Raw genomic sequence first — 27,883 nt, forward strand, 5'->3', positions numbered from 1 at the left:
ATTTTATTAATGATAAAGTTGAACAATTTCAAAAATTCTGTGAAAAATGTGGCTGCATCAATATCTGGAAATTTTCATACTCTCTATCCTGATTACCTTGTTGTTCAATAATATGGAATCTGTATATAGAATTGAGCACTACAGTACAGATTAATCAGTGCTTTGATTTAATGCTGAAAATCACATTTACAAAGCTTGGTGATAGTTATTATAAATCCCCACAGATTTGAGGCTCTGAAATGACAGGAAAAATTACAATATATTTTTTTTAAACTGAAATAAATCTCCTCTGTGACATTTGTTTCTTCTCTGAAGCTGAAAAACAAAAGTCAGCAGTATCTAACATCAACACTGAATTTAAAGAATACAAAAACACTTCCAAAAAAAAAAAAAAAAAAACCCACTTTCAAAAGTGCCAGTGTTAAAATTAGCATTATTGAGAGTGCGCCGAATATTACAAAACTGTAACGCTCTCCACAAAAACCAATGTCAACACAACCATCAGAGCAGGCAGATTTTTTTTTTCCGCTTTGCTTCTAGGTATTGCACAATTGTGTTGTTAGTACAGTAAAATCTGAGGTCAACAATATAATATTACATACCTGTGACTTGTTTGGAATGAATCATATTTATATCTTTAAGCTTTAAAGAAGCATATTTCTTAAGGGCTTTATATAGTCAGGGTACACCTTATTTAGTGGTAAAGGCATTGGGTAGGTAAATAGAAATGGGCTTCAGTGAATTTGTGATACTACACACAAAGTATACCCCTGGAGTGAAACCCATTTTTGATCCCTTGTGGTTTTTCAGACATCTCCGCCAAGGTGTATAACACATCCCTTGCAAGAGAGTTTCCCCTTTAGATTTTCTTATCTCCTGAGCCTGCAGGAGATACACCACCAGTCATTAAAAATAACCATTATTTCCTTGTACAGATACTGAGAGGACTGATAATCAAATCATGAAATTAATAGAATCCCACTTAAACTCTTGAGAACTTGTTGAAATGTTGATCATGATAGATGAGGACTGTATGTAGTGCACTGAACTACATTGACACGTATGGCTGTAAAGAGTGCATGACAATGTAAAGGCTGTTTCTTAAGGATAGTGCCCCCTTTAAAGACTGTAGTGTGTTCATCCAACCTTCCTTAATTGGAACACCTCAGGTTTGGTCCTGTCTGTCCACAGCCAGCGTGGACTTCTGAAGGCACCTCTGGTGAAGAGAAGGGCAATCACTCAGACTTGATGATGCTTTATCTTGACCTCTGCTGTGTTCCACCATCAGCACTTTTTTGGAGCCTATATGAAGCAGATCCAGGCAGCAGGACTTTGACGAGGGTCTCTTTTCTCATCTCTCTGTTCAGGAGGGTCACTTGCGTCGGCTAAAGATGCTCTTCTTGCTGGAGCTCTTGTCAGTGGTGCTGAGGCCAATCAGGAGCCGGGCTTTCTCGTCCTCCTCCTGCTGCTGCACACTGCTGTCCACCTTCCCTTCAGCAACTTTCCCCCGAGACTCAGCAACTGCAGCCGGCTTCAGTCTCAGCTTCTCTTTTATCATCTGTTTGTCGGTGTTGAGAATGGTAAGGGCATACAAGAATTTGTTAAATCAGTGCTGTTGAGTTCTCTTGTCTAGCTGTGTGTTTACAGACCTTATTTCAACTGAAGGACTGTACCTGGAAAGCTCATTAAAACAGAAAACGGTGGTTATCTTGAAATTGTGTTTGACATGCATTAAACCTGAGTACAAATATATATCTGATGCTTTACTTTATGAAATCTCTTTATAATTTGTAAATATATACTCATTCCAATTTTGATGCATGCAACATATTCCTAAAGAGATGGAATGGAGTGTGTTTAATGCCGTGTTACATCACCTTTCCTATTAACAACACCCAATAATAATATCTAAACTGATCCAGTTTTGAAAGTTGAAATAAATTCTAAAAATTCAGCCTATGATGCTCCAAACTGTATATTGTCGCTGTCCAATGAAAAACACATTTCTCCAAAACAGCATGTTTACAGAAGGAAAAAACCTTCTTAACTCAATGTAAAGTAAGCAAATTTGCAGCTATTTTATTGGTCCATACATCACACAATGTGAAGCACCATTGCTGTTCAAATGATGAACTAAAAAATGGATTGGGCCCCTAACACTCCCCTAATTTAGTTAAAATTAGAATAAAAAAATCTGGCCATTTTATCATGTACATATACTACTGATGCACACTTCGATAGGAGCTGATCCTACAGTGTTCCCACTCAGTTGATGGACAGATGTTCAGTACCTGAGCGACCAGGGCTTTTCGACTGTCTCTCTTCACAGCCATGGCAAAGTCAAGCCAGGTCCAAGTGTTGTTATGATACTCCAAACAGGGCAGGACCAGGTTCAGATCCTTCCAGTCTACACTGCTCTTTTCCCCCTGCACAAAAAACAGACACAATAATGGCACAGAGATTTCAGTGGATAAATAAACTAAGGTCTGCTGGGAGTTCATTGAAGTGCTCACCTTGTAGCTGACACAGAGGGGAACCTGAGGGATTTTGATGTAGATGAAAGAGTTGTTCATCGCAGCTCTCTCTTTCATCTTGTCAATGTCATCGACAGGATGCTGAACAGAAGAAAGAAAATAACATTTCTGCTGGGCTCACCCTTCAAAGCTCATTTTTCCATTGTTTTCAAAGAACAATTGAATAAAGCAAACTGCATTCTTAGGCAGAGTTGTATGAGTGGTGGTGAGTTTAAATCATCATCAGTACTGAAGTGACAAAACACGTACCTCAGGTGGTTTACGGAATGACCTCCTGACTCCTGAAGTGCGATTTATCCCCTGTGCGACCCCTTTGCTAGGGCCTAGCCCTGCAAGGGAGTCTTCAGATAGCTGCCTTGGCTTTACAACACCTTATCCGAGAGAGATAGAGAGAGAGAGAGTGAGAGAGAGAGTGAGAGAGAGAGGAGATTGAGAGAGACACTATCACGGTGACCCTGAATCCTGACCAGATCCTGTCAATGTCAGACGAGAGCAGAGCTTATAATAGCATAGTCCTTGCCACCGGTGTGACATAACACACAGCAATTAGAAATCCAATATCCCTGCATCACAGTGGAGAGATGGGGGTAGGAAAAAACCCAACATCTCTAGCTAATATTGAACAGTGAACAGGGTAGTTTAGAGGTTGTAGGAATTGCATAGGCTGTGTTTATAGGAGTTCAATAATATGCAAAAACAAACCTGTAGTGACCAATCGGAACTTGTCCTCCTCATCCCCAACTTCCTCCTCTTCCACATTTCTCCCAGGAAAGAAAAAGCCCATCATTCTCTTGAAGAACTGGTACATGAGCTGGATGGTAAGCGGCACCACATTGACCTGGTTGTTAACATAAAATGTTAGAGCTCTGCAAACCATTATGTTTTGTTTGGGTTTCACTGGCAACATGAGTACAATTTATTTCAGTACACTGCATACTCACTGGGGCCAGTCTTTAAAGACTGACATACAAAATTATGTATATGCTGGACATTTTTTACAGCATATGAATGAATTGACTTTGTCGCTGTCCAAAGAAAAACATATCTCCAAAATTATATACTTATATATTATATTTACTCCAAAATGTATATACTTATTAACTTTTAATGGAAGTCAGTGTAAACTCCATCGATAAAAACGGAGATACAAGGTATATTTTGGACAAAGATTTGTTAAAACATAACCCAAATACTTATTGAGGAATATCCATCACTGATCATGATGACTGCAGCACTCAAGGTTGAGAGTGGTTAGAGGTTCATGTACCTCTAGACCAAGACCTTGTAATATATGTATTAAAAAAATCCCATAACCACAATAATGATTAGGAAACAACATAATATCTAGTCTTAGCCCAATTCCATTCAAATTACCTCAAAATGCTCTTTGACAGAAATCCCACCCACAGGTGGCCGCACTTTGCTGAAAATGCGAAGGGCAAGTTGGCGGCCAGACTGACAAGGGCTCTGGGGACGCAGCACTACCTAGAGCACAAAAACACAACTGCATGAATAATGTACCTCAGGTTTAGAGCGCTATTCTAGGCCATGCATGAGGATGGTGTGCTCTTTGATATTGACTCTTATTCACAACATGAAAACAGTGGACTGGTTTGTGATATACAAAATCACAGAGGATATATAGCTGTTAGGAGTAATCCCAACTGCAGATGAGTGCACAGGAAAAACACAAAACCACAGACAGAAAATGGAGGACTATGATCAAGCACAATGATTAAAAAAAAAAATGCTGTATTTCCTGAAAATAATGTAAAAATATATATACACACATCATGTAGCATGACTCAAATGAGGCTGATAAAAACATCAACTGGTGAATGAACTGTATTATTTACCCAAACCATACGTACCCTCACATGCTGTGCAAGAGAAACCAAGCAAGAAATTTGTGAGACAAACTGCACCAAAATAGTAACTAATATTGCATAGTTAAAGATAAAATTAACAAAGATCAGCAGGTTTATTGCCATATGGATAAAGCAACACTGAATTAACAGACTTTATGCTGCTATAGTTCTAAACGTAATAGCTAGACGTACACAGCCTTAAAGGGGACGTCTAGGATTGTGGGGAAACACAAATCTCTTTGGGTCGTTTACGTTCAGGATCTTTGCGTCTTTTAAAAGGTGAAATGGCATGTTTGAGAAGAAAAATGACTGTTATTTAAATGTGGCTGGAGTTTAACTTTTCTGTACCTTTTTATTCATTGTTTGAATTAACACAGAAACACATTTGTAACTTGAGTTGTTTAGTTTTATAGCACTTTTGGTAATGCAGTTAGCTGTCTTCCGAATTTGGACAAATTTCCACATTAAGTGATCTGAAACAGCAAAATTAAGTCAATATTACGCACCTAAGGAGCAGGAATAGAACAATATCGTCATCTCGGTTCGCGCTTTTGAACGTTTGGAGTTCTCTCTGTTGTCTAAATAAAACGACAGATGCCTTTCCTCTCCCATGAGCAGAGAGAGAAAGCCTAGCATATCAGACCGTTTGTTTTTTTTTTTACTAGTTTACAGACACTGGAGCTTTGTAAACACACTAGACAGTTTCCAGCACACAAACAGACTGGAGAGCTAGCACCTTCTGAATTTTGTAAAAAAAGTGTTTTTTGATCACAATCATGAATGTCGCCTTTAAGCCACTAAACACCAGAAGCTGGAGCCATTCTATGATGCCTGGAGCTCACGTAACATAAAAATTCAGATGAATGCTGTATGAATGGGGTCAGCTTTAAGTAAATAATACACTGATTTCCATTATGGCAGTACCTTGTAAGCAGCATTGGGGAGTAAGTTATTCATTGTAAACCAGCCGAGTTCCAAGAGATGTTCAGCTGTGTCATCAGACTTGTTCAGCTGCAGGGAAAAAAACAAAAAAAAAACACAAAAAAACACTATTTGTAATAATTAACCTCTTTTAAAAAACTAGTCCTATTTGTACATATATTGATATTATATATTATTAATTGATTTACATATATTATTAAACAAAATTTTCAATATCACACCATTTCAGTTAACATTCCCTTAGGCTTACTTTAATATTTTCTCCTCACCCCATCCACACTGCCCCCAAAGAATACAAAAATGACAAGAAAAAAAAGAACACAATCTGTCCAAAAGATGCAGATTTCCTAAAACATAACATGTTCATTTACTATATTGCACTACCGTCTCTCTCATACAGTGCTCACCTTGCTATACACAAACCTCTGCAACTCCAGCTCAGCAATGCCCAGCTGGCCGTCTTCCTCTGTGAGGCACCAGCGAGCCTGAGCAAAGTAGATTTCTGTGCGACGCACCACACTCACATCTTCTGGAGGCTTCCGCAGCTCCATCTTATTGGCCCGCTGCAGCTGGAAGTCCTTAAAACATCTGGAAATTGGACAACATTATTTATAACATACAAACTCTATGATCATTTATAACCTACAGCACTGATGTTAGTGATTTGCAACAAGTGACTTGAAACTAAATAATAGCTGGAAAACTTCAACGTGTTCTGGTGTGACTCGCTGTCAATAAATAACAAATTTCAGTGGTTATTACATTGGAGCAGCTGCAACTAGCCCTGATGCTAAGGAGTAAAATTTCCACTCAGCCGGTAAATAGAAAAAGGTCACAGCATCATTAAATCGTCATTCATACGGTATGATTATTCAGTCTTTTCATTTATCTAGCCGAACACCAAAAGTGTTTTATCTTATATTTTCGACTGAATATCTTTGATATAATGATTGAGTGTAGAACTCACCTGATGAGGATGTTGAGCTCCTCACTCTTCATCTGTAAGTCAGTCTTCTCCTGGTTGAGCTGGTTCTGCAGACGCAGGTTGATGTCAGATAACTCGTCTCCTCTCAGCTCTTCCGGTTGGGACTGCAGGAGCCCAAGCAAAATAGCAAGAAGTAAGCTCCATAACCAAAATGGGCCAAATCTTGCATTGAGAATACACAGAAATCCATTAAAACTTCATTTAATTAAAGTCAGCCTGAAAAGTATGCTGTTAGGATACCCTTATGTTGGAGTAAATCTGCTTCTCTAAGCGGCGGATCTGAGCAACATGCTGGCGCACGGCTTCCTGCAAGTGAAGGATGCTGCTGCGCTGTTCTTCTGGGTTACTGGAAATCTCCAACTGGAAGCGTACACGCTGCTTCTTCTCACTGTGCTCCTGTAACGAACAGCAACAATTAGAAATGCACTTGGTTTGGGTACTACCTCAAACATTGATATCTTAAGATATCTTGAGGTAAATATATCTTCATGATACAAAATAAATACGATTGAGTGCCTCTACATGGCACTAAATCTAATCTTAATAAGATTTCTGCAGTTATCTGTTTATTTAAGTGGTCATGTAAAGAGCATATTCTAATTTCTGAGATCAAAATAAGGTCCTGAAATCAGAATCAAGAATCCGGCTAAGAATTCTTGTACCGAACAGAGTGGAGAGATGTCTCTGACACACATTCTGAAGTTCTCTCACAATTCTTTATCAGAAAATTAAATAATTGTCACTCGATTCAATCAGTCCCTACCAGCAGCTCAAGTCTCTGTAACAGAGGGGCATGCTCAATGTTTAAAAGAACAGACGCTTGTTTAAAAACGTTCTTTGGTACGAGCTGCAAGAGTCCCTAGGTCAGCCTCTGCATTTAGGTTACTTCCGTGTGGCAGATAGGGGCAGAATCCCATGACTACAGCTTCGTAGTGTGGTTTTAAAAAGGAACAGTACGTGAACACAAAGTTAAAAAAAGAAAATAAAAAGTTAATACAATTGTATGTAATCGATATAGACATAAATTCAAAAGTTCTGAATGTCAATTTCGATTAATTTTCGATTACTTGCCCAGCCCTAATATAAATTTTATTCAATTAAGTTTATTTGAGCACAAATGTAACATTATCAGACTTTCAGAAGAAACAAACAAAGTGTAAAGCTTATTTTGAAAACAAATTGTTGTTTCATTTAACTGCATGACATTATTATGCAAACATATTAGAATATCATAATTATTATGTTGTTGTTTTTTATATTGTTTTAAAAATTATATCAATATTATGGTGATCGATATAATACAGCACAGCCCTAGCCAGCCCACTTTCATAAAAAAAAATTCTAACCTTGCGTCTGGGTTCCACATGGAGCAGGAGGTTGTTGACTATGTCCAGGATCATGGCATACTGTACTGGGTTAGTGGAGATCTCCAGCTCATTGTGGATGAGTGTGAAGGTGTCCACCGCACCTGGTATGCAGGTCAGAAACAAAAGTATGAAAAAGTCACCAAATTGTGGAAAACAATATTGCAGGCACATGTAACAGCATAATGATTAGCTGATCATACCAGCCTGCTTCTTCAGCAGATCCTCTTTCTCATGACGGTCACTTATTTCTGGAGGCTTGATCTGCGTAGCAAGCTCTGGGTCGATGTCGTGGCTGTAGCCGATGTAGTACATGCGGCAGCTGCAACGTGAGATAATGCGCTGGACCTGCTGGGTCTCCTGAACCTGAGAAGGCTGGTTCCAGTCTAAAGAACACAGATTAAATCATTCATGTCACAGAAAAATATATATATATATATAATATAACATAAAAATATCACCACTGGTAATAACTGCAGGTAGCACCGCTGCTTGCATTGGTGCTTTTATGACACTTGTTATCATTGACTGCATTGACTATCAAAGGAAGAAACGGCTAATATAATATTAACAAATGTAGCCTCTTAGTCACAAACTCAGACATTAACACAGTGTTTTTAAAGCGTAACCAATAGTTGATGGTACATATAATGCTGTTAAACAACAAAATGTCCATTATGCCTACAATAAAGAACCTGTTAGAATTAAAGAAAAGGATCTTGCCTGTTTAAGACTTTTGAGCAAAACCCATATTTGCAGCCACTTCAGGTCCATAAAATTGTACCAACCTGTTGTGGTGCTGACCATGCCACCCACTGCCTGCCCGCTCTCCATCAGCTCCTGCACTGAGTCAAGGTTACGCTCCCTGTGCTCCTCAATGTTTTTCACCTGCATATTCACAAACAGGATACACACTTACAGCTATAATTACAGCTATAATCTGCGGATAAGTGAAGTGAATATCACTGATTATCTTGTTACAGCATCACTATATAATGGACTATATTAAGCAGCAAATGAATAGTTGATAATAAATGTTAAATTAATTGAGTTGATGTGTTGGAAGTGGCAATAAATTGATGAGCATAAGGCTCTAAACAAATCTCTTAATGTTTTGGTCAGAGAAGCTCCAAAACTGTAGGTCTTGTGGCAGGTTCCCCATACACAGTGAATAGTACCCACCAAAAGTGGTCCAAGGAACCACTTGAGGTTTCACTTTGTGTAATAATTATGCAATACATTAAGTGTAAGTTAGCAAGATGAACCCACCTCTAACCAGAGCTGCCCATCTTCTTGCTCAGATGGGTTGGGTTCCATAGTTGCGAAGTACTGCATGCAGTCTAGTGAGCAGGTCCATGTAGTTTTCTGTTTGAGGGTGTCGTTATACCAGGCTGGATGGTGCTCACACTGCAGCAGCTGGGCCTTAGCAGCAGACACCAGCACACAACCTGCCGTCTCTGTCCCCCGCAGCATCATCTATATACAGACAGGTTCAGAGGGCAATAGAACACCAGGATTCAAAACAATGTGTGAGATTTTCTCTTAGATTTTCTATATTCAGCCTTGAGATGCTACTCTAAACCAGCCATTTGCACCTTGAGATAATCAAGACCAATGAGATAATGAAATACACTATCATGCAAAGAATAGTGATCACACTTCTTTTATATTTTATACATAATAAATACAACAATATATGTTTAATTAGCATGCTGTAATTAGCATAGTGTTTTATTCAACACTATTAAAAACTACCCTTTATTATTTAATCCAATCTTGATTTTACTGCTTTCTTAGCCATTTTGAAATTTAGAATTAAATTACTGATATGTTCAGATGTTTATTTAAAATTATAACTGACATACATTTAACTGAGCACTCGTTTTATTTAATCAAAAATAAGTCAAAGGTTGGCTAGTGATTTATGAAGCTCTCCAGACTTGCGCTATAAAGGAGAAAAAATGCCAATAGGGCTCAAGCAATGCATTTGGGATGAACTGCATTAGCTTTTGTGATCCAGACCGAATTATCCTAAACTGTAATCTGATATTGCTAATGTTCTTGCTACTGTATGCCATTAAATCCCAGAAAACTGTTAATGCAATTTCAGTTGGGTGAGCAGTTGTCCACAACCGTTTGTACATAAATTGGTTCCTCATTTTTATTAAGTATTAATACAAAACAAACAATCATATATTTGAACGTTTGATGTGTGTTTGCAAGTTGTTCAACAGTTATGCATTAACATAAACCCAAATAACAAAAGTACCTGACAGTTGACCAGCTCTATGCACCAGTTGCGGTTATAAACGTCATCGGTCTGGCATGCGGCGATCCCACACAGTTGATCACTCACTCCTGCATCCTCTTCAGAAAACACCACAAACTTGTCTGTCTCCTCGATCAGCTTTTGTAGCATAGATGTACCTGGAGGACAGCAGGGGGGGTGGGGTGGGGCTCTGTCAATATTCTGAGTGTTTCTCTAGTAGATTAATGAAATTAAAGAGAAGCCCTTCACCTTCATTCTGGCTCTTCTCTAGGCGCTGAGTGGTAGGAATAATGGGAATGGATTGAGAAGCACTGGAAGAGTAAGTGGATGAGGAGCGCTTAAGCTTTTTGGCCTGCAGCTGTGTGTCGATCCTCAGACCTTTCAGAGCTTCTGTAGAGAGATTCCTCTTCAGCACAGCAGCCTTTTTGTAACCATCATAGAGGCCGAAGGCTATGTTCCTGTTAGTGGTTGTCCAGGAAGCACGCAGGTCCACTAAACACAGCTTGTGTGTGTAGGAAGCATTGGTCTCATCTTTGGAACTGGCCTCCTAATTAGAATGGAAACAGGAGTATAATTTCCAAGTTACCATATCTATCATGACAGTTTCAATTATATTGTTACTTTCTCATATTTAAGGTTGTTTGGAAAATAGAGACTTTTCATAAACAACACTGCTTTGCAATGTAAGAAATGTATACTAAAAATGCCCCTTAAGCCTTTATTCCACGAATGTGGCAGTTTTTGGAGTCAGCCTGCGCACATTAGGTCTTACCTCTTCAATTCGATTGCTTTGTCTCTGGTAGCTGAGTGAAGACAGACTGAGCAGGTGAGTCTTTTTCACCTGGGCGTTGATCTGGTGATCAGCCGTCTCATCTGAGGTGGAGGACATCAAGTGAACGGTAACCAGAGACAGTTCACTGACCATCTGGGTCACATTCCACTCCGATATCAACCTCCTCATCACTGTGCCCGCTGCCACACACACACACAAAATCATTCACAGCCCTTTATCCATAGAGAGATTAGTGAGTGTGTGTAAGACGCATGTTCTTTCTCACCCTGAGGAATAAGTCTTTGGGCCCCTCTAGTGAAAATGTGGCCTTTAGTGCACTCTAGCTGAATTCCTCTCTGCTGAGCAAAAGATGCCCAATAATGAACCTGTGAACAGCACAAATAGCCAATACATTAAAACATATAGGGCCTAATAGGGTACATTACAACTTTGTTCCAACTTTTTAATCTCTGTGCTTTTTGTACAATGTTTTTAATATTAATTTAGACACAGACCATTGTAAATGAGTCTTGAACCCTTAAAATGTAAGTACATGGCATTATGATTAATAAGGTTCAGGTTTAAAATTGACCATCATATCGAATACTATGACATAAAACGACATACACATTCTCACTGTAAATATGTGCATGTAGTGTATTTATTTCATACAAAACACCATATCTGTTGCTTCCAATATTTGTTGCCATATTTATGGAACACATAAATGGCTGTTAAAATCCTGTTATATAAACTGTTTAGTAATTGTAAGAGTGTCACTCGTGACAACCCAGTCATTTGTTGAATTTTTACTGGTTCATGCCCTTCTAACTTGACATACCCTGTATATGCGGCAACAAAACTATTTCCTTCTGGGATGAAAGAAATGACCAGAATCCAGGGTATGCCTGAATCGCTGCACTTACATCCACTGAGTGACAACGACAGAATTCTATCAGCCTTTAAAGGTGGAATTCACCAAAAAAAAAAAAAATTGCATGCTTAAAACTGGTCTAATGTGTTTCACTCTCAGTGCACCTCAAAGAAAGGGCATCTGAAGGTTTTTAAATACCTCAAAACGTTGCAAAGCATGAACTGAGATGAGGATATTGCTCTATTTCTGCTCCACAGGAGGCATTATTATTGATTTATTTATGTTTTGGATCACTTAAGATGGAAATGTCTTCAAATTCAGGACACTGCTGATTATCGAAAGTGATAAAAAAAAAATCTGAGTTACAAACAAGTTTCTGTGGTAATTCAAACTGAATAAAAATCTACACTCAAGTTTAACTTCAGCCACGTATAAACAGTCTTTTTTTCCTCAAACATCCCGTTCTACCTTAAAAGATGTGGTGCTTTTGAACGTAAACAAACCAGAGAGAACTGTTTTTTCTACAATCGTAGAAGGACCCACTTTAATCGAATCATGAATTGTGGGTGCTCATGGTTCTATATAGAACCATTGTTTTGACTGAAGAAACCTAACAGATTTTACTTTTTTAAGAGTGCAGTAAACACAGCTGAATTTGCCACTCAGTCTGACTGAGGGGGTGAGACTGGAGGGGGCGAGATTGGAGGGGGCAGGGGGGGAAAAAAAAAAAAAAAAAAAAAGATAACAAAGCATACTCTCTATATAGTCCAATATTATAAGGAAAATAAACATTTTTTAATCCTGTTTGTGTTGATGAGAACAAGTAGTCTGTATGTGACCTGCAGCTGGGGGAATGCTGCTGTGTAGGACATCTGCTTGTAGTGCTGGCCAAGCTTTTTGCGGGATGGCCTGATGCTGTGGAAGAGTTTTCCTCTACAGATGGGCCGAGACACACTGGTCCAAGTGGCCCAGAAGTTCTGCATCCAACGCAGGGTGCTACTGTACAGGAGGATTCGGGGCTGGCAAGGTCCTGAGGGGAAAAAAAAAATAAAAAAAAACAGACAAAAAGCTAACTCATGCTATCATGCTAACTTAATTAAAACTGGTCTGTTACAGGTTTCTTCTATGGAATCAGCTCACTCAAATAACCACAAAGGCATTACAAAAGTCACACTCAAAAAAAAAAAAAACTAATCCCAAATCTAGTCTTGTTAGATAAAAAATATAATAATAATTTAAAAAAAAACTCAAGCCTTGCTCTAACCTGTACCAGAGCTCTGATTAAGCTCCATGGTGATGGAGAGGTTGAGGTTCTCTGAGCGAAAGGCCCTGTAAGAATCATGTGGCTGCCCTGAAGTCACATCGGCCACATTCTCAGCACAGCAAAGCAAGACCCCATGGTGGTCATGTGGATTGCCATGGCAAAGCCACTGAAGGTCCAGTGTCATACACAGATTGGGAAGGTGAAGGAAACAGATATCATCATACCTTCAAAAATAAATAAAAAGGACACATTTATACTAACGCTGCTCATCAGGTAAAATGCTTTATATTTCATTCCAAAAAAGCTCACATACTTGGAGGCTGTCCTAACATTAACATCCATGTCACCCTTAAAAACAAACTGTCCAGGGTTCCAGTCAAAGTTGAGTTTAATCCACTCCCAGTGCATATTTTCGGTAGTGTTGTATGGATCCTGAAAATGTTCATAAATGTTAAGAATTAAAAATGAATCTATAGTTGATTCCTAGAAAGAAATTAACCAGAACCATCAAAATACTCAACACACTGACATTGTATATATATTTTTTTAATTCCAAAAAGCCACATAAAGGAAGCATAAACAGACAAAAAAGTACCTCTGTGGCCAGTTGGTGTAGGTTGGCCTGTTCAATGTCCATGTGCCAGTGCCCATGGAGGAGCAGCCTGCTTTTATCCCACCATGTCAACAGAGGGGAGGGGTCAGCCGTGGGATTAGTCAGTAAATCAACTGCCTGTCCTATTAGAGTCCAAGCAGGGTCCCAGCATGGCCCCCACACAATAGTGTACAAGGATATGTTTGCTGCATACAAAAAAAAAGAGGTTGTAAGTTTCCAGAAAAACTCAGTTTGAATAAGAAAAGTGTATTCAAACTCACAGTTGAGATCATAGTAGAATTTAAGGGGAGGCATGTTTCGCTGGACGATCACTTCACCCCATGGCTGGCCGAGCTGAACTACTTCCTTCCGTCGTCCACGCAATTGTCCATCCTGCTCTGTCCCAATGAGCCTCCCAGACAGCTCCCAGTCTCTTATTTCAAACAGGTAACGGGGGTAATCTCGGATCCTCACTGGAGCACAGAAATATCAGTTATAGAACAAAAATTTAAATAAGTGGTTAGAATACACAATTTGGGGGGGGGGGGGGGGGATGTGAAATAAAAACTAATCCATTTTCGTTTTTTCAAAGACATATACCCCACACTAACACCTGCAAGCGTATGGTGTTACATTTTCAACATGAACACTCCATTGTCAGTATTTTTATTAATATCTTTGCAATAATACAATACAGAAATACAGCTCAAATATTTTCTGAATCTGTAAAGTCTGCCCATTTATTTAATCCTTTTAAATATTTGCATTGTGTGTGAAAATGACAAAGAGATATAAAGTACTTCTAAAAATCATATTTAAAACTTTCAGTTTGTGTGTCGATGACCACTTTTCACTGTGAAATACAGTGAGGCAGGCCTTATTACACAAGGAGCTGAAATCAGCTGAGGACCAAGTGCATTTGTTTGTAAATTTAAGATATGCAACCATGAAGAAATGCCCTTAGACCCCAGAGACTTAACGTCAGTATTCAAGATATTAGACTGGGATCAGAATATTATATCCAACCCTAAAGGGAATAACAGGTTCATTGTGGATGCATTATCTAACATTTTTTCACCACTATATTTTCTTTTCTTAAAATATGTTCCCCCCCAAACTGTATTTTAACTCGGTAATATTTCAAGTGTCTGGACTACTTGTCATACTGGAAGGAGCTGTTCCAAGTCCATGGCTAGACATCTCCCTCCCCAGAGTAAAAGATGCAAATTGTGACTGGAGTACAGTATAATAATATTCTAAAATTAGGAACAGCTTGGCATAAAAAAATAAAATAAAATTGTTGTTGACATTAAAATGGGTCAACTTTTGTGTCTGTGTGCACTGTCGGGCTGTGCTGAGCTGAACAGCGCCGAAAACCCTTCACTTGAACCACACTCAGAAAATGAGGCTCATGCAGCCCAACGGTAATACCATATGTGTTAATATTTTTAGAGAGTATGACAGTATAAAATGTGTATACCGCCCATTCCTATTTGTTACTATTTTGTCCCGCAGGCCTAAGCAACACATTTCAAGAAAATAATATGTATATAATGTGCATATATTTCTGGTGTAATGCTAGGTATCTCACCTAGGAAAGCCGACAACTTGAACCGAATTGCGCGACACCACTGAACAACCAGGGGTAGGCCATCTCTGGGGAAGGGGCTGATGCCATCAATCTCACGTAACAGTTGCCGGACTCTATCTGGCCCATGGAGGGACTTATCTGCTAACACTACTAACTCAAGCTGTGTCAGGGTCCAAGTGAGTAGTGATTTGCGCATGGGTGTATTGGCATAGAGGCGACCGGAACGTTGTATGTAGATCTCAATGTGCTTGCGCTCCAGAGAGGCATACAATTCCTCGATCTTGCGAGCAGGCAGCAGTTCACCATGCTGTTTGCGCAGCTCAGCCACCTTACGATCAAGCAGCTGGAGACGCTTGGCACTCTCTTTACTCTCGTCCTTCATCAGTTCATAGTTGTCTCGAAGCTTTATCTCGAAAACATCATCCAGGAAGATGAAAGAGAACTGGCCTACACGGAATAGCAAGTCTGGAGGAAGTTGTCCATTTTCTCCTGGCTGCACCATGCTCCCATGAAGGCTCTTAAGCCATTTCTGTACGTTGATGGCCTTGTCAAAAGTGCTGGAAAAGTTGTACTGGTAAGGGAATTCCACAGCTAGGCTTGGGAAAGAGAACAGCCAGGCACGATTGTGCTTTGTGGTAAGGAATGGAAAGCGTGCCCGGTGTTGCTGTAGTTCTTCTGGTGGCTCATTCAACATGTGCACTTCTGGATCTGAGAAGGTGAATATGTCATTGCCATCAAAGTTGAACACAACACGAGGTGATTTTATGTGAGTGGCTCCACACTGTTTTGAGATAGAAAGAGTATCAGCATGGATGATGATAAAGTTTTGCTCTGCTACATATGCAGTGAGTTTGGTGCAGGCCAGATCAACACACATGTTGAGGCTTCCTACAGAAGGAGAAGCTTGAAAGTGGGATACTTCCTCCTTGTGTTTCCCATCCAGCACTACAGACAATGTGGTCCAACAGTTCTGGCTCTCACACGCATGTTGATAGAGGAACATGTGATCAGATGGCGTCCACTGCAATGTTAAGGCTTCTTTGCTCCTCACCTGTGGCAATTAAGGACACAGTATGTGAGAAAAAATATAAAGCCGGTATAAATCAAAAAGAGGTCTTACCAGTGACATCGAAATTATATCGGCAGATAATATATATATATTTTTAAGATTATCGCCACTGCGCTAACGCTTAGATTTTGTAGATATTTTAAGCAGAAATTTGCCAACACATTTATGCTGAAAGCATGTGTGACAGTCCTGTTCTTTAAAAAAAAAGACAGATGAATGTGTAGAAAAAAAATATTATTTGGGTCACATTCTTCCACAACTGAGTGTGGAACAGCACAAAGGCAGTTCATTAGAACTCTCTTTTCTGTGATGCTAAAGGTCCACTGGTTGTACCTTGTGTTTAATCCTATGCTTTGTGTTTTTATATTTATAATTATTGTTATAGTTTGAGAAGATCTATTGTATATCTAGTACATGTAAGGATCAGCTAATTAACTACACGTGGCTAACAATTTTCTCTGGTGACACCTTTCATTTTAATATATGCATACATTTGGCTGAAAGGCAAATAAACGTTACATATGTCTATTCTCTTAATCTGAGGTGACTTATCTTCGGTATCTGTTCTTTATAAATTAGTATATTAGCATCGGCAGATACATACAGGTGCTGGTCATAAAATTTGAATAAAAAATGTTTATTTATTTCAGTAATTCCATTCAAAAAGTGAAACTTGTATATTATACTCGTTCATTACACACAGACTGATGTATTTCAAGTGTTTATTTCTTTTAATATGATGATTATAACTGACAACTAATGAAAACTCCAAATTCAGTATCTCAGAAAATTAGAATATTGTGAAAAGTTCAAGCGGCACGGTGGCGCAGCAGGTAGTGTCGCAGTCACACAGCTCCAGGGACCTGGAGGTTGTGGGTTCAATTCCCACTCCGGGAAAAAAGCTCTGTCTGTGAGAAGTGTGGTGTGTTCTCCCTGTGTCCACATGGGTTTCCTCCGGGTGCTCCGGTTTCCTCCCACAGTCCAAAAACACATGTTGCAGGTGGATTGGCGACTCAAAAGTGTCCGTAGGTGTGAGTGTGTGAGTGCATGTGTGTGTGTGTCTGTGTTGCCCTGTGAAGGACTGGCGCCCCGTCCAGGGTGTATTCCTGCCTTGCGCCCAATGATTCGATGTAGGCTCTGGACCCACCATGACCCTGAACTGGATAAGCGGTTACAGATAATGAATGAATGAAAAGTTCAATATTGAAGACACCTGGTAGCACACTCTAATCAGCTAATTAACTCAAAACACCTGCAAAGGCCTTTAAATGGTCTCTCAGTCTAGTTCTGTAGGCTACACAATCATGGGGAAGACTGCTGACTTGACAGTTGTCCAAAAGACAACCATTGACACCTTACACAAGACACAAAATGTCATTGCTAAAGAGGCTGGCTGTTCACAGAGCTCTGTGTCCAAGCTCATTAATAGAGAGATGAAGGGAAGGAAAAGATAAAAATGTTTACAGGCAATAGGGATAACCACACCCTGGAGAGGATTGTGAAATAAAACCCATTCAAAAAAGTGGGGGAGATTCACAAAGACTGAACTGCAGCTGGAGTCAGTGCTTCAAGAACCACCACCACACAGACGTATGCAAGACATGGGTTTCAGTGTCGCATTCCTTGTGTCAAGCCACTCTTCAACAAGATACAGCGTCAGAAGCATCTCATTTAAGCTAAAGACAAAAGGGACTGGACTGCTGCTGAGTGGTCCAAAGTTATGTTCTCTGATTAAAGTAAATTTTACATTTCTTTTGGAAATCAATGTCCCAGAATCTGGAGGAAGAGAGGAGAGGCACTGAATCCACGTTGCTTGAGGTCCAGTGTAAAGTTTCCACAGTCAGTGACAGTTTGGGGTGCCATGTCATCTGCTGGTGTTGGTCAACTGTGTTTTCTGAGGTCCAAGGTCAACACAACCATCTACCATGACGTTTTAGAGCACTTCACGCTTCCTGCTGCTGACCAACGTTATGGAGATGCGGATTTCATTTTCCAACAGGACTTGGCACCTGCACACAGTGCCAAAGCTACCAGTACCTGGTTTAAGGACCACGGATTCCCTGTTCTTAATTGGCCAGCAAACTCGCCTGACCTTAACCCCATAGAAAATCTATGGAGTATCTATGGAGTGAAGAGGAAGATGAAATACGCCAGACCCAACCTTGCAGAAAAGCTGAAGGCCACTATCAGAGCACTGTACTGAATTTGGGGTTTTCATTAGTTGTCAGTTATAATTATCAAATTATAAGAAATAAACACTTGAAATATATCAGTCTGTGTGTAATGAATGAGCATAATATACAAGTTTCACTTTTTGAATGGAATTACTGAAATAAACAATCTTTTTAAGATATTCTAATTTTATGACCAGCACCTGTATAATGTCAGATATTAGCATAGGCCCAGAATTCCCATATCGGTGCATACCTAGTCCTTACTCCCAAATACATTCACTCAGTCAAGTATATTTTCTTAATGTGTTACACTTGGATATACCTATACTGTTTCTGAAACTATTTGACAAGAATAGAATCTAAGAACAATTGCGGCACACAACTTTATTAAATAGCTAACTTAAGTTAAATTATCTTTGTGACTCCATTGTATAACTTACAAAAATGGACACAGTGCCATTAATATGAAGTGCTGCTCTTATGAAGGATTACAATGCATTTATGTGTTACTACAAGTGTAGAGTACAGTGTTATTACAAGGTGCCCCCTTATGGAGAATATCCAGCCTGCTAAACAGGTGTTTGAGTTAGTGAGAGACTGAGTTACAAACAAGAGCCCTGAGGTGTTCTGCATCTAAAACTTGCAGATGCCAAACATGAAGTACATTTAGCTTAAGAGAGAAAGTTTATTTGGAGGACCAATGCCTGTGTTGAAGAAGCTAATCAAACAATTAACCCATCCTGATATCAAGACAAAGATATCTGCATATAATAATAATAATAATAATCATCTCTTGTTCAAGACAGAAAAATTAGGGTGTTAATGTCTGTATGCACACAAGGTACCTCCAGGCTGCGGCTATTTTTGTGGTAGGACACGAGGAGGCTGCTGAGGCTGAGGATGGGACTGGAAGCCTGATCTGCTGGGCAGCATGGCTCCATGCTCTCAGTAAGAGATTTCAGTACAACCAAAGCCACACCCTGCATAGAGACTTGTGAGCTATCAGCTGAGCCATTAGCTCCCACTGTGTCGATACGTAATGCCACAGCCCCTACATCACATTCAAGAACAAGGAGAAAGAATTATAATTTTTGTGTTTTCTTTTAGTATTGAAATACAATCAGTGAGAACAAAGAAAATAACTGAAAGAAACTGCATCATGGCTTTTGTCGATACCCACCTGCGACATGGGACAGTGTGAACACATTAGTATCCTGCAGGCTGAGTTCAAGCTTTAAGGTAGGAAGTTGTTGACCTGGTGATTCCTGTGCAGTGGAAGGCCCAGGACTGAGGGAGTTCTGAATTTGATCCAGTTTGAAGAGAGAAAGCAAGCGAGAGAGGCACAAAGTGCAGGTCTCAGATACCTCCACCTGCAGACCCTGCAGATTAGACTCTACATGTACACTTGCAGCAATTTTCCGGGGCTTACTGTAGCTGCCCTGCAAATAGAGGCATCAGTATGTTATAGTTCTGTGTTAAAGGAACAGCCATAATAGCACACTCAATTGCATCATTTAATGTGTTCTTGCTCCTGGGGATCCCCCTAGTGTAATTAATTTTTACAGCACTGCATTAAAATACACTTCTCCAAAATTAACAGTGCAGTTTCTGCATTGCTGAGCCCAGAGTTGCAATGACAGAACTGCTATTCTCCATATAATAGGCAAGTATAGCATCACAATGATATAGAGGCTCTAATCTTAAAGTAAAAATATTAGAGTGTTCTTTTAAGAACAAGTGCTGTCTGCTTTTATAATATTTTTAAAGACCTGCTCATTTATATATGAGTTATATAGGTCTTATCCACCGGTAAGATGAAATAATAAACAATACATTTTAAAAGAATTCACTTGTTTATATAATATCAAATGTTAATTCAGTCATATTGTACCAAGTGTGGATTTTTCTGTGTTTTACCTTTAATGTGAAAGAGTCCAGGATGAGGGCCTCCCCCCACACATGTTTGCCTGGCGGATGAGGTGCTTGCTGGATGTGAGAGCCTTGGCCCACTCTCCACCAAAAATGGTCCAGGGATAGAGACACTTGCTGGCTCATATTCAGACTTTGCTCAGGCTCTTCTTCTGTACTAGATTCTACTAAATGTTGGAGTTCTGTTGAAAACAGTATCATTCATTTTTAGTTGAGACAGCATAATAAAACCACTTTAACCCTGTGTTTAGTTTTCTTTCTGAATGGATATAATGTTTTAGAATAATAAAGACAAAAGAAAATACTAAACAAGTACAATCTACCCTGACAAAGGTGTTTTTGGTTAATATATTACACAAAGCAAGGGCAAGTCTTTGCTAACAAAGGGTCTTATCTGTTTGTACTTAGTTTCTTTTGTTGGCGCCAAGGGATAGGGTTACAAAGCGTCAATGCATATGATGCAGAAAGCTCTTTCAAAATTTCAAGCATTCCAAGCAACTGTGCTCAACAACATAGTACAATATAAGGTTTGAGTCTGCATGTGTGTACCTGCAGTAGAAGAGAGAAAACCAAGAGCAAATGGAGGAGTGTCACCAAGCTGAACAGACACGTTAATGTTGGACACAGAAGAGCTGATCCTGACTGGGGCATCCAGGAGCGGAAACTGTCTGAGGACAAGATGGCACTAATATCAAGACAAAGTACTGCATAACTTATGAATTATGATAAACCTAATGCTTGGCTACTCTGGACGCTACATACCTTTAATTTATTCCTGGTTTATTAGATTGTTTTAAATCTGTCAATCTAACATCAATCTAACAAAAATACCTAGACTTTACATTCTTTAAAAATACACCAAAAGTGGCAGATGTAGCGTCTGTGAATTGAAAAATATAATAATTATTAAGGATTTTCAAAATTTGGGCTGAGAAAGAATTGTTTCATTACATTTTTTATACTCTGACATTTTATTTTCATTTCTTATTTAGTAATGTTAATTAAACATTATAACAGTAGTCAAAATTGGTGTCACATGAGAAATTCTGCAACATGGATTTTCAGGTGCCTACGAAACCCTTGAATAAGGAGAGAATGTTCCCCAGAGCAGGAGAAGGTGTCCTTCTCAAGTGTTACTGTTTATTTTATTCTAGTTTGTCAGCTAGTTTATAACACAAACAAATTGTTCTGGGTAAATGTAATGATTTGACCTGTTTTTTCTAAAGCATTTATAAGTTATATTTTAATATAAATTTACACCGTTTAAGGTGGTTTCCAGGTCAGGGATTAAGAATAGTGCTAGACTGCAGACAAAGCTTTCAATCTATAAACTACAGTGTTATTCATCTTCTTAATTTCATACTATAACTTTTTTTGTAAAAACAGCTGCACAGGCTTCATGTTTAAATACTTTTTTCTGTGTGCAGCCTTCCTGTGCGTGAGCTGTTCCCAGGAGAAAAGGTCCAACCAGTGGGAGAACTCCTGCTGCCGATAGTGGACGATACAGGTGTTGATGGTAACCGAACCACAGATGTCTTCCGTTGTCACCTTCAACACAGAAATTAACTTAATGAGCTAAATCCCCTATATGATGGGTGATCCAATATTCTATTCTAGTTGTAGACATGGAAAAAATGTGCCAGATAAATAAGACGATCAGCTAACCTGCAGTAAAGTTTTAAGTGTATTGAGACATATAATCCTCTGCCTGCTCTGTGAGAGAAGCAGCCCATCTAGAAAAATAAATTAAAAAAGAGAAACAGTCTCAAAAGAGCATAACATAAATCAAAATGTTACATAGCCAGGTGTACTTGTGTGTCTGATCAGTGCTCACCCTCCAGCAGTAGCTCCAGGCTGCTGTGTGGAAAGCGGAGCTCAGTACTGAGGGCTTTCAGAGGAGGCAGCTCCTCATCACGTCCGTAACCCACCTTCAGAGACTTCAGAGTCCAGTTCAGATGGCTTTAAAATCAAAAGAGTGGGTCAGCAAGAGAGCAATCATTCTATTGTTAAAATCTTAAATTAGCACGGTGGCTTGGTGGTTAGCACATTCGCCTCTCAGTGCTGGGACCTTGGGTTCAAGTCCTATCAGGGTGGAGTTTCCATGTTCTCCCAGTGTCTGTGTGGGTTTCCTCCAGCGTCTCCAAAAACATGGAGGCTAGGTGAATTGGCTTCTCTAATAACTGTCCTAGTGTGAGTGAATGAGTGTGTATGTGAATGAATGTCTGTATGTGCGTGTGCCCAGATATGGATTGGCGCTCTATCCTGGGTAAAACCCTAGTGCCTGATGCAGTCCTCCAGGTGGACAGCCATTCCTGGTTGAGAGTACACTGTGCTCATTTGGCTGCTGCTGCATCTTGCCAGTGTGTGTATTGAGTGTTGAATGGAATGGCGTTCTGAGCTGTGTTGATTGTAAAGCGTCCTTGGGTATCTAGAAAGGTGCTATATAAGTAACGATAAATAAATAAATTTATCAAATGCAAAGCCAGTTTTTACTCTTGAAGAAACTGCAACTTGTAGGCCATTAAAAAGTGTCAAATAGAAAGAACAAATTATAGTTTACACAATATCAATACATTTTAAAATTATCACTAAAACACTCATATAATAAAACTCAAGTATCAAGTTGTTCAATTCCCTCCATTTGTGAATATTAACTTAGTTGTATTTAAAGGGTTTAATTCCAATATCAAAACAGTAATATTATTATTATTATTACTAATAAGGGTTAAACTGTGAATAATTCATCTGTCACATTTTATCTGGGTCTGTACTTACCGCTTCTGGCTGTGCATGGACAGGGTGACATTAGTATTCTCAAACTCCACACTGACTTTCTGTGGAACCATATGTTGAAGCTTCGCCACTGCTTCCATCTGAACATCCTGATTTTCTGCATGATCTAGGGATAAATAAATAAATAAATAAATAAATAAATAAATAAATAAATAAATAAATAAACACAAGGTAAGCAAGAGTCAGTCGAATGTTGAGACTCCATTCTAATCAAGTATGAGCAACATGAGCCAGACTGAACATTATCAGGCAAAAATCCCAGCTGTGGACTCTCACCTGTGACAGCTGTGTTGGGCTCTGGTGGAGATGCTGCTTTTTGAAGCAGCAGCTGAGAGTGAAACAGCCCCTCATGCATCTCTGCCAGCAGGGTCCTAACACTCAGAGCCAACTGACCTGGCCTCAGGTCAGGCAAATTGACATCCCCACTCACTGTCAAACCCAGAGACACCTCTGCCAGACACATGTCCTGCTGATAAAGAGAGAGCCAACAATACAGAGCTTCGAAAGGGGCCAAACAAATGCTGAGGGCATATGTAGTCAAGTGTCCAGTTTTCAGTAACATAGCAACAAAGATCTTTGAGGAAATGTCCTATAATAGAGAGCGTACTTTCCAGATTGCTTTACAATTAAAACAGTCTCCTGAGATCCTATGCTCTATGCTTAATCTGTGAAACCAACCTTTAATATAAACAGTTTGCATGCGCTTTCCTATATTAATAATAATTAAAAAAAAAAACAAACAAAAAAAAAACAAACATACATACCAGTCTGCTGCTTTTGAGAACTTTACTACTGAGTTGTCCCACTGAAAAGTCCCAGGCTAACCTGAGAGTCATAAATAGAGTCATTCGCTAGGTACAAAACTACAAAAAAGAAATTATAATACCTTAGATTTCAAAATATGTTTTTCAATAACTACTATTAATAACTCAGTAAACAGTATAAAGGTATGGGTGTAAACAATGCAGATGAAATAATAAAGTATGTTTTTTCAACAGTCACCTCTTGCATTGGTGATCGAGCAGCAACGTGATACCTGTGCTGGTCATGTGCCAAAGGGACTCAGGCAGCAGCAGATTCAGCACCATCACATTTATGGAGCGGATGTGGAGTGACAATAACTGCAACATGTAAAGATTATAGCCAAATATCAACACCAAGAACTGATCAGCCTACATTTTAAAAAAGAGCATAAAAAGGTGGAAAATCTTCAGGAAACTACCTGGGAGAGAAAGTGCAGTGTGGAGGGGCTGAGCAGTGGTTTGCGTGAACTCTCCCCTTGGTCCCTGGACACACGCTGTTTAAGGGGCTCCTGCAGATCAATCCGTACGCGAGTCTCACCCACACATAGAGCCAAATACCTCCTACCACACAAACACCGAGGTGTCTACTACAGGCCAATGGGAGCTTACAGGGGACCAATTCAAGCATGCTGTCTATAGTAAATACTTACGGCAAGTCCTGGTTAACTAATTTACTTGAAATCCATATTTGATCTATTTCCTAAAAGACAAAAATGACAAACATCAGAGTATAAAGATCCTAACCAAAGTTAATAACATGAGGCTATTTGCAATAATCTGATATTTTTAAATACGAAATTGACCAGTTAGCAAAGAAAAAAAATAAAAAATTACTAAAATCGTAAAATCAAAGCTTTCCAGCAAAACTTGACATCTTCAAAACACTACTATGTTTAATATCTATATATACATTTTATATATTTTTAATAAAGTTGTTTATGAAACAAAGGTTTCTGTTTCCATTCCTTCTGTTTGCAGTATTTCAGTCCTAAAGCAAACTATTCCCATACACCACAAAGTGATAAGTTGACTAAACACACCTCACTGCAGTTTGTGGATACTATGATGTGTGACTCATGTGGTGATACAACAACACACAAAATATGTCTCCGAGTTTGTTTTCAAATTGGCATTAAGCTTAATCATTCTGCATGGAGATTTTCCAATATTAGCAAAATATCATCCAGGACTAGGTTTAAACCCTGACAAAAAAGCCAACCATAAATATTTATTCTTTATCTGTAATTGAGAAATCTTTTTAAGAGAAGTCTTATGACTTGGTCCAGATACACGGTACAGAGTCAGTACCATTCAGCCTAGTGTAAATAATGCATTGACATTTGTTTAGAGATCTCTATCATGTTGTCACAAACAAACATGTCCCTATCAAGAATTTTTCTTTCTTTTATTTCATATGATTTTACATGGCAGTTTATATATTTGCATCTCCATTAACTTTGTAATTTATTCATCCGTATTACTGAATTACTCGCTGACTGGGAAGTATTTGTGGTCTTTTTAAACGTGCGGATCAGGCTGATCCAAACCGTTAGAGGTCTACATCCATCTTACCATTCCATCTCCAAATATTTAGAGAAACTTGTTAATAAACTTGTGTGTGCGAATGAGACTGGATTTCTCTGAGGTTACGGCTCTGTTACTGTGAACCAAGGAGTCCTTTACCATGTTATATATGCATTAGGCATCAATCAACACTGTGCAGTTATGTATCATTCTGTGTTTATTTTACTTCTTGTCCTGCCACTCCAAGTGCTTGCCAACTTGCCATTGTAAAAAAAAAGTGTTCTTAATGACCTGCCTTGTTAAATTAACAATTAAAAAAAATAAATATATATATTTTTCACAGATTGACCCTTTTACAAGAATGCTGAAATAAGTATTCTTCATAACTGCTTTGTCAGGCTATTCATCACTTCCCAGCAACTAGAGTTTCACTTGTGAATTTTGGAGTGAGGTTCCTTACTGATTCCTGCAACTTAACAGCAAATAAAGTGGCAGGGCGGAGACCCATTTAATCTACTTACTCTGAAATCTAGTGTAATTATGATAATGTGTACTCGTCAAATATTTAAGCTCTGATTTGTGTCTACTTTTTTTTCTCAAAATGGCAGAAAGCGTTCTTACCAGTGTATGTTGAGGCAAGAACTGTATGCTAACTCCTCGAAGTGAAAAGAGGCCCACAGATTTGATCTTCAGCTCAGCATTCAGGACATTGTGAAAGAAGCGCACAGCCAACCTACAGCCAATCCATCTGATGACAGAAACAAGAGTGTTAGTGTAGTTTACATTTACTTGACAACATGCTGTTTGTATCTGACTGAAGGGGCTTTGTGAGTTTGAGGTGTGGTTTCTATAACCGAGTGTAAATAGAGAGTTGTTCACATGAGGCTCATTCTATATAAACTATATAGGGAGTAGCCACTTGACATTCAGTCACTTTTCTGTTCTGTGGTTCAAGCCCTTCCAAAGATACCATCAGAAGTGGATAATAACTAGCTTGACTTACTCAAGTAACATGTACATAAATACACTAGCACTTCTTTGAACCTGTTTAAATCATATTTTTTATTTCTACTTAAATTTGTTAGTGAACAAAAAAAAAAATTCACTTGATTACATTTAGTTAGTGTTTTGTTTACTGTGGATTTACAAATAAGGGCCTGTACTGATTTGTGATTGGTCTCACTGCGCACTTTGGAGATAATGATATATATTTCAGACAAAATAAATAAATAAATAAATAGTCCAGCGACAGTGCTCTGGTCAGTGGAGCTGAGAGGATTAAGACTGAATGTACAAACAAGGTGGTGGTCATTATGTTGGTATGACTGTATGTTTATTGAAAAAACAAACAAACAAAAAAACATGTGGAAGCATGCATTAATATATTTTGAAGGGATGTCACCAGCAGGAATCCACTGTCATCCATCAATAACAGCTGCATTTAAATATGTATCAGTCAGCTCCAGGCTGCTAGCCAGGTCTCTCACCTGAGAATGAAGACCGACACGAGTCCCAGAACCAAAAGGACCAGGGCGGCAATCAGCAGGGCAGACATGGTGCTGCTCAGAGGAGTGTTTTCACATCCTGCTCGAGAACATGGTTCTTCGGTGCATCATCTACTGACAAATAGAAAGATGCTAAAATATAACGCTGTGTGTTCAGCAAGCAACGTACAATTCATGACTGCTCAACAGAACTGACCACTACACTACAACATAGTCTAGAGTATCATTATCACAAATTAATAGGTGTGTCCTGCTAAAAAGCAACAAGCTCAGGTCACCACCGCAAACCACCAAAATGCGCTCGTTCTTTCTTGAACTCCCCGTTCCGCCTTACAACGTAACTCTGACTGTGTTGTTTTAAGGTGGAAGAGAAAATGGGTCAAAGAATCCGCGTCAGGTTCTGGTAAAGCAGTGAGTCCACAGCTGCTTGCTTTACCAAGTTAGCAATTAAGCTATTTACTTTCATCTTGAAGGTTAACCAACTTACATTAGCCGGATAAACGATCTATTAAGACCGTTTAGGGGTCTTTTAACTTCATTTTACCTCCACCGGGCTTCAGGGAAAGTTTTTGTGAACACAGAGCTGGCGGTTTGGTTGACAGGTTAGCTCCTTCTGACAGGTTCCTATAGCTAAGTAACAGCTCGGCTAGCCGGAGTTAGCATAAAAACGCCGTCATAAGGGTAGTAAATCACCCTTTTAAATCCCCGCCACGTTCAAGTATAACTCTGTTTAGTCCACAGTACAATCTTACATATAAGAAGTGTTCATTATGCTCCGAGAGCAGAGGGAAACTCCCCGGACTCGGTGGCACTTACATTAGCGCTACACTTGAGGAGGGAAGGCAGAAACAGTGACATTTTTAACCCTATAAGGGCCACAACATATACTTCAAAACAACAGTCCCTTAACGTCCTCCTCACGTCACAGATTAAACCTCTCTCTGATAATCCGAAATTTAATATTTCCCTGAAAAAAAATCTAATATCTTAAATATGCTATATATGTAACTCTATACCTTTTCCATCACTTT

At 39.1% G+C, this 27,883-nt stretch overlaps 1 protein-coding gene across 3 annotated transcripts; it reads right to left on the minus strand.

Annotated features, from left to right (window-relative positions):
- LOC136689411 (bridge-like lipid transfer protein family member 2) lies at nucleotides 1-27,708 on the minus strand. 3 transcript variants are annotated; one of them, XM_066662495.1, is made up of 40 exons: nucleotides 27,669-27,708; nucleotides 26,835-26,963; nucleotides 25,969-26,095; nucleotides 24,474-24,523; nucleotides 24,243-24,384; nucleotides 24,023-24,141; nucleotides 23,785-23,845; nucleotides 23,297-23,489; nucleotides 23,003-23,126; nucleotides 22,062-22,186; nucleotides 21,893-21,960; nucleotides 21,639-21,775; nucleotides 20,777-20,895; nucleotides 20,216-20,409; nucleotides 19,479-19,737; nucleotides 19,144-19,349; nucleotides 15,056-16,106; nucleotides 13,746-13,937; nucleotides 13,468-13,670; nucleotides 13,186-13,304; nucleotides 12,873-13,096; nucleotides 12,448-12,638; nucleotides 11,021-11,120; nucleotides 10,735-10,934; nucleotides 10,212-10,509; nucleotides 9,963-10,120; nucleotides 8,963-9,169; nucleotides 8,482-8,581; nucleotides 7,897-8,079; nucleotides 7,676-7,797; nucleotides 6,570-6,725; nucleotides 6,312-6,433; nucleotides 5,752-5,932; nucleotides 5,327-5,413; nucleotides 3,909-4,019; nucleotides 3,237-3,372; nucleotides 2,784-2,905; nucleotides 2,514-2,615; nucleotides 2,292-2,426; nucleotides 1-1,558 (listed from the first exon to the last, which is right to left on the minus strand). In XM_066662495.1, exons 2-40 carry the CDS (start codon nucleotides 26,900-26,902, stop codon nucleotides 1,373-1,375), a joined length of 6,678 nt encoding a protein of 2,225 aa, XP_066518592.1. In that variant the 5' UTR covers nucleotides 26,903-26,963; nucleotides 27,669-27,708; the 3' UTR covers nucleotides 1-1,372. The 3 variants fall into 3 exon arrangements, with proteins under 3 accessions (XP_066518592.1, XP_066518591.1, XP_066518593.1); XM_066662494.1 differs by having other exon boundaries at nucleotides 26,835-26,966; nucleotides 27,605-27,676; XM_066662496.1 differs by lacking the exon at nucleotides 27,669-27,708 and adding an exon at nucleotides 27,340-27,539.
- Nucleotides 27,709-27,883: the final 175 nt, after the last annotated feature.

This window comes from Hoplias malabaricus, chromosome 1 (assembly GCF_029633855.1).
Source record: "Hoplias malabaricus isolate fHopMal1 chromosome 1, fHopMal1.hap1, whole genome shotgun sequence".
NCBI classification, from domain to species: domain Eukaryota; kingdom Metazoa; phylum Chordata; class Actinopteri; order Characiformes; family Erythrinidae; genus Hoplias; species Hoplias malabaricus.

Coding starts and splice junctions, on each gene's coding strand:
- LOC136689411 (XM_066662495.1), bottom strand. CDS start 26,902: ATGTCTGCCCTGCTGATTGCCGCCCTGGTCCTTTTGGTTCTGGGACTC. Junction 13,938..15,055: donor CAAGTTGTCGGCTTTCCTAG/GTGAGATACCTA, acceptor TCTGTGCTCCAG/TGAGGATCCGAGATTACCCC. Junction 5,933..6,311: donor GAGCTCAACATCCTCATCAG/GTGAGTTCTACA, acceptor TCCAATTTCCAG/ATGTTTTAAGGACTTCCAGC.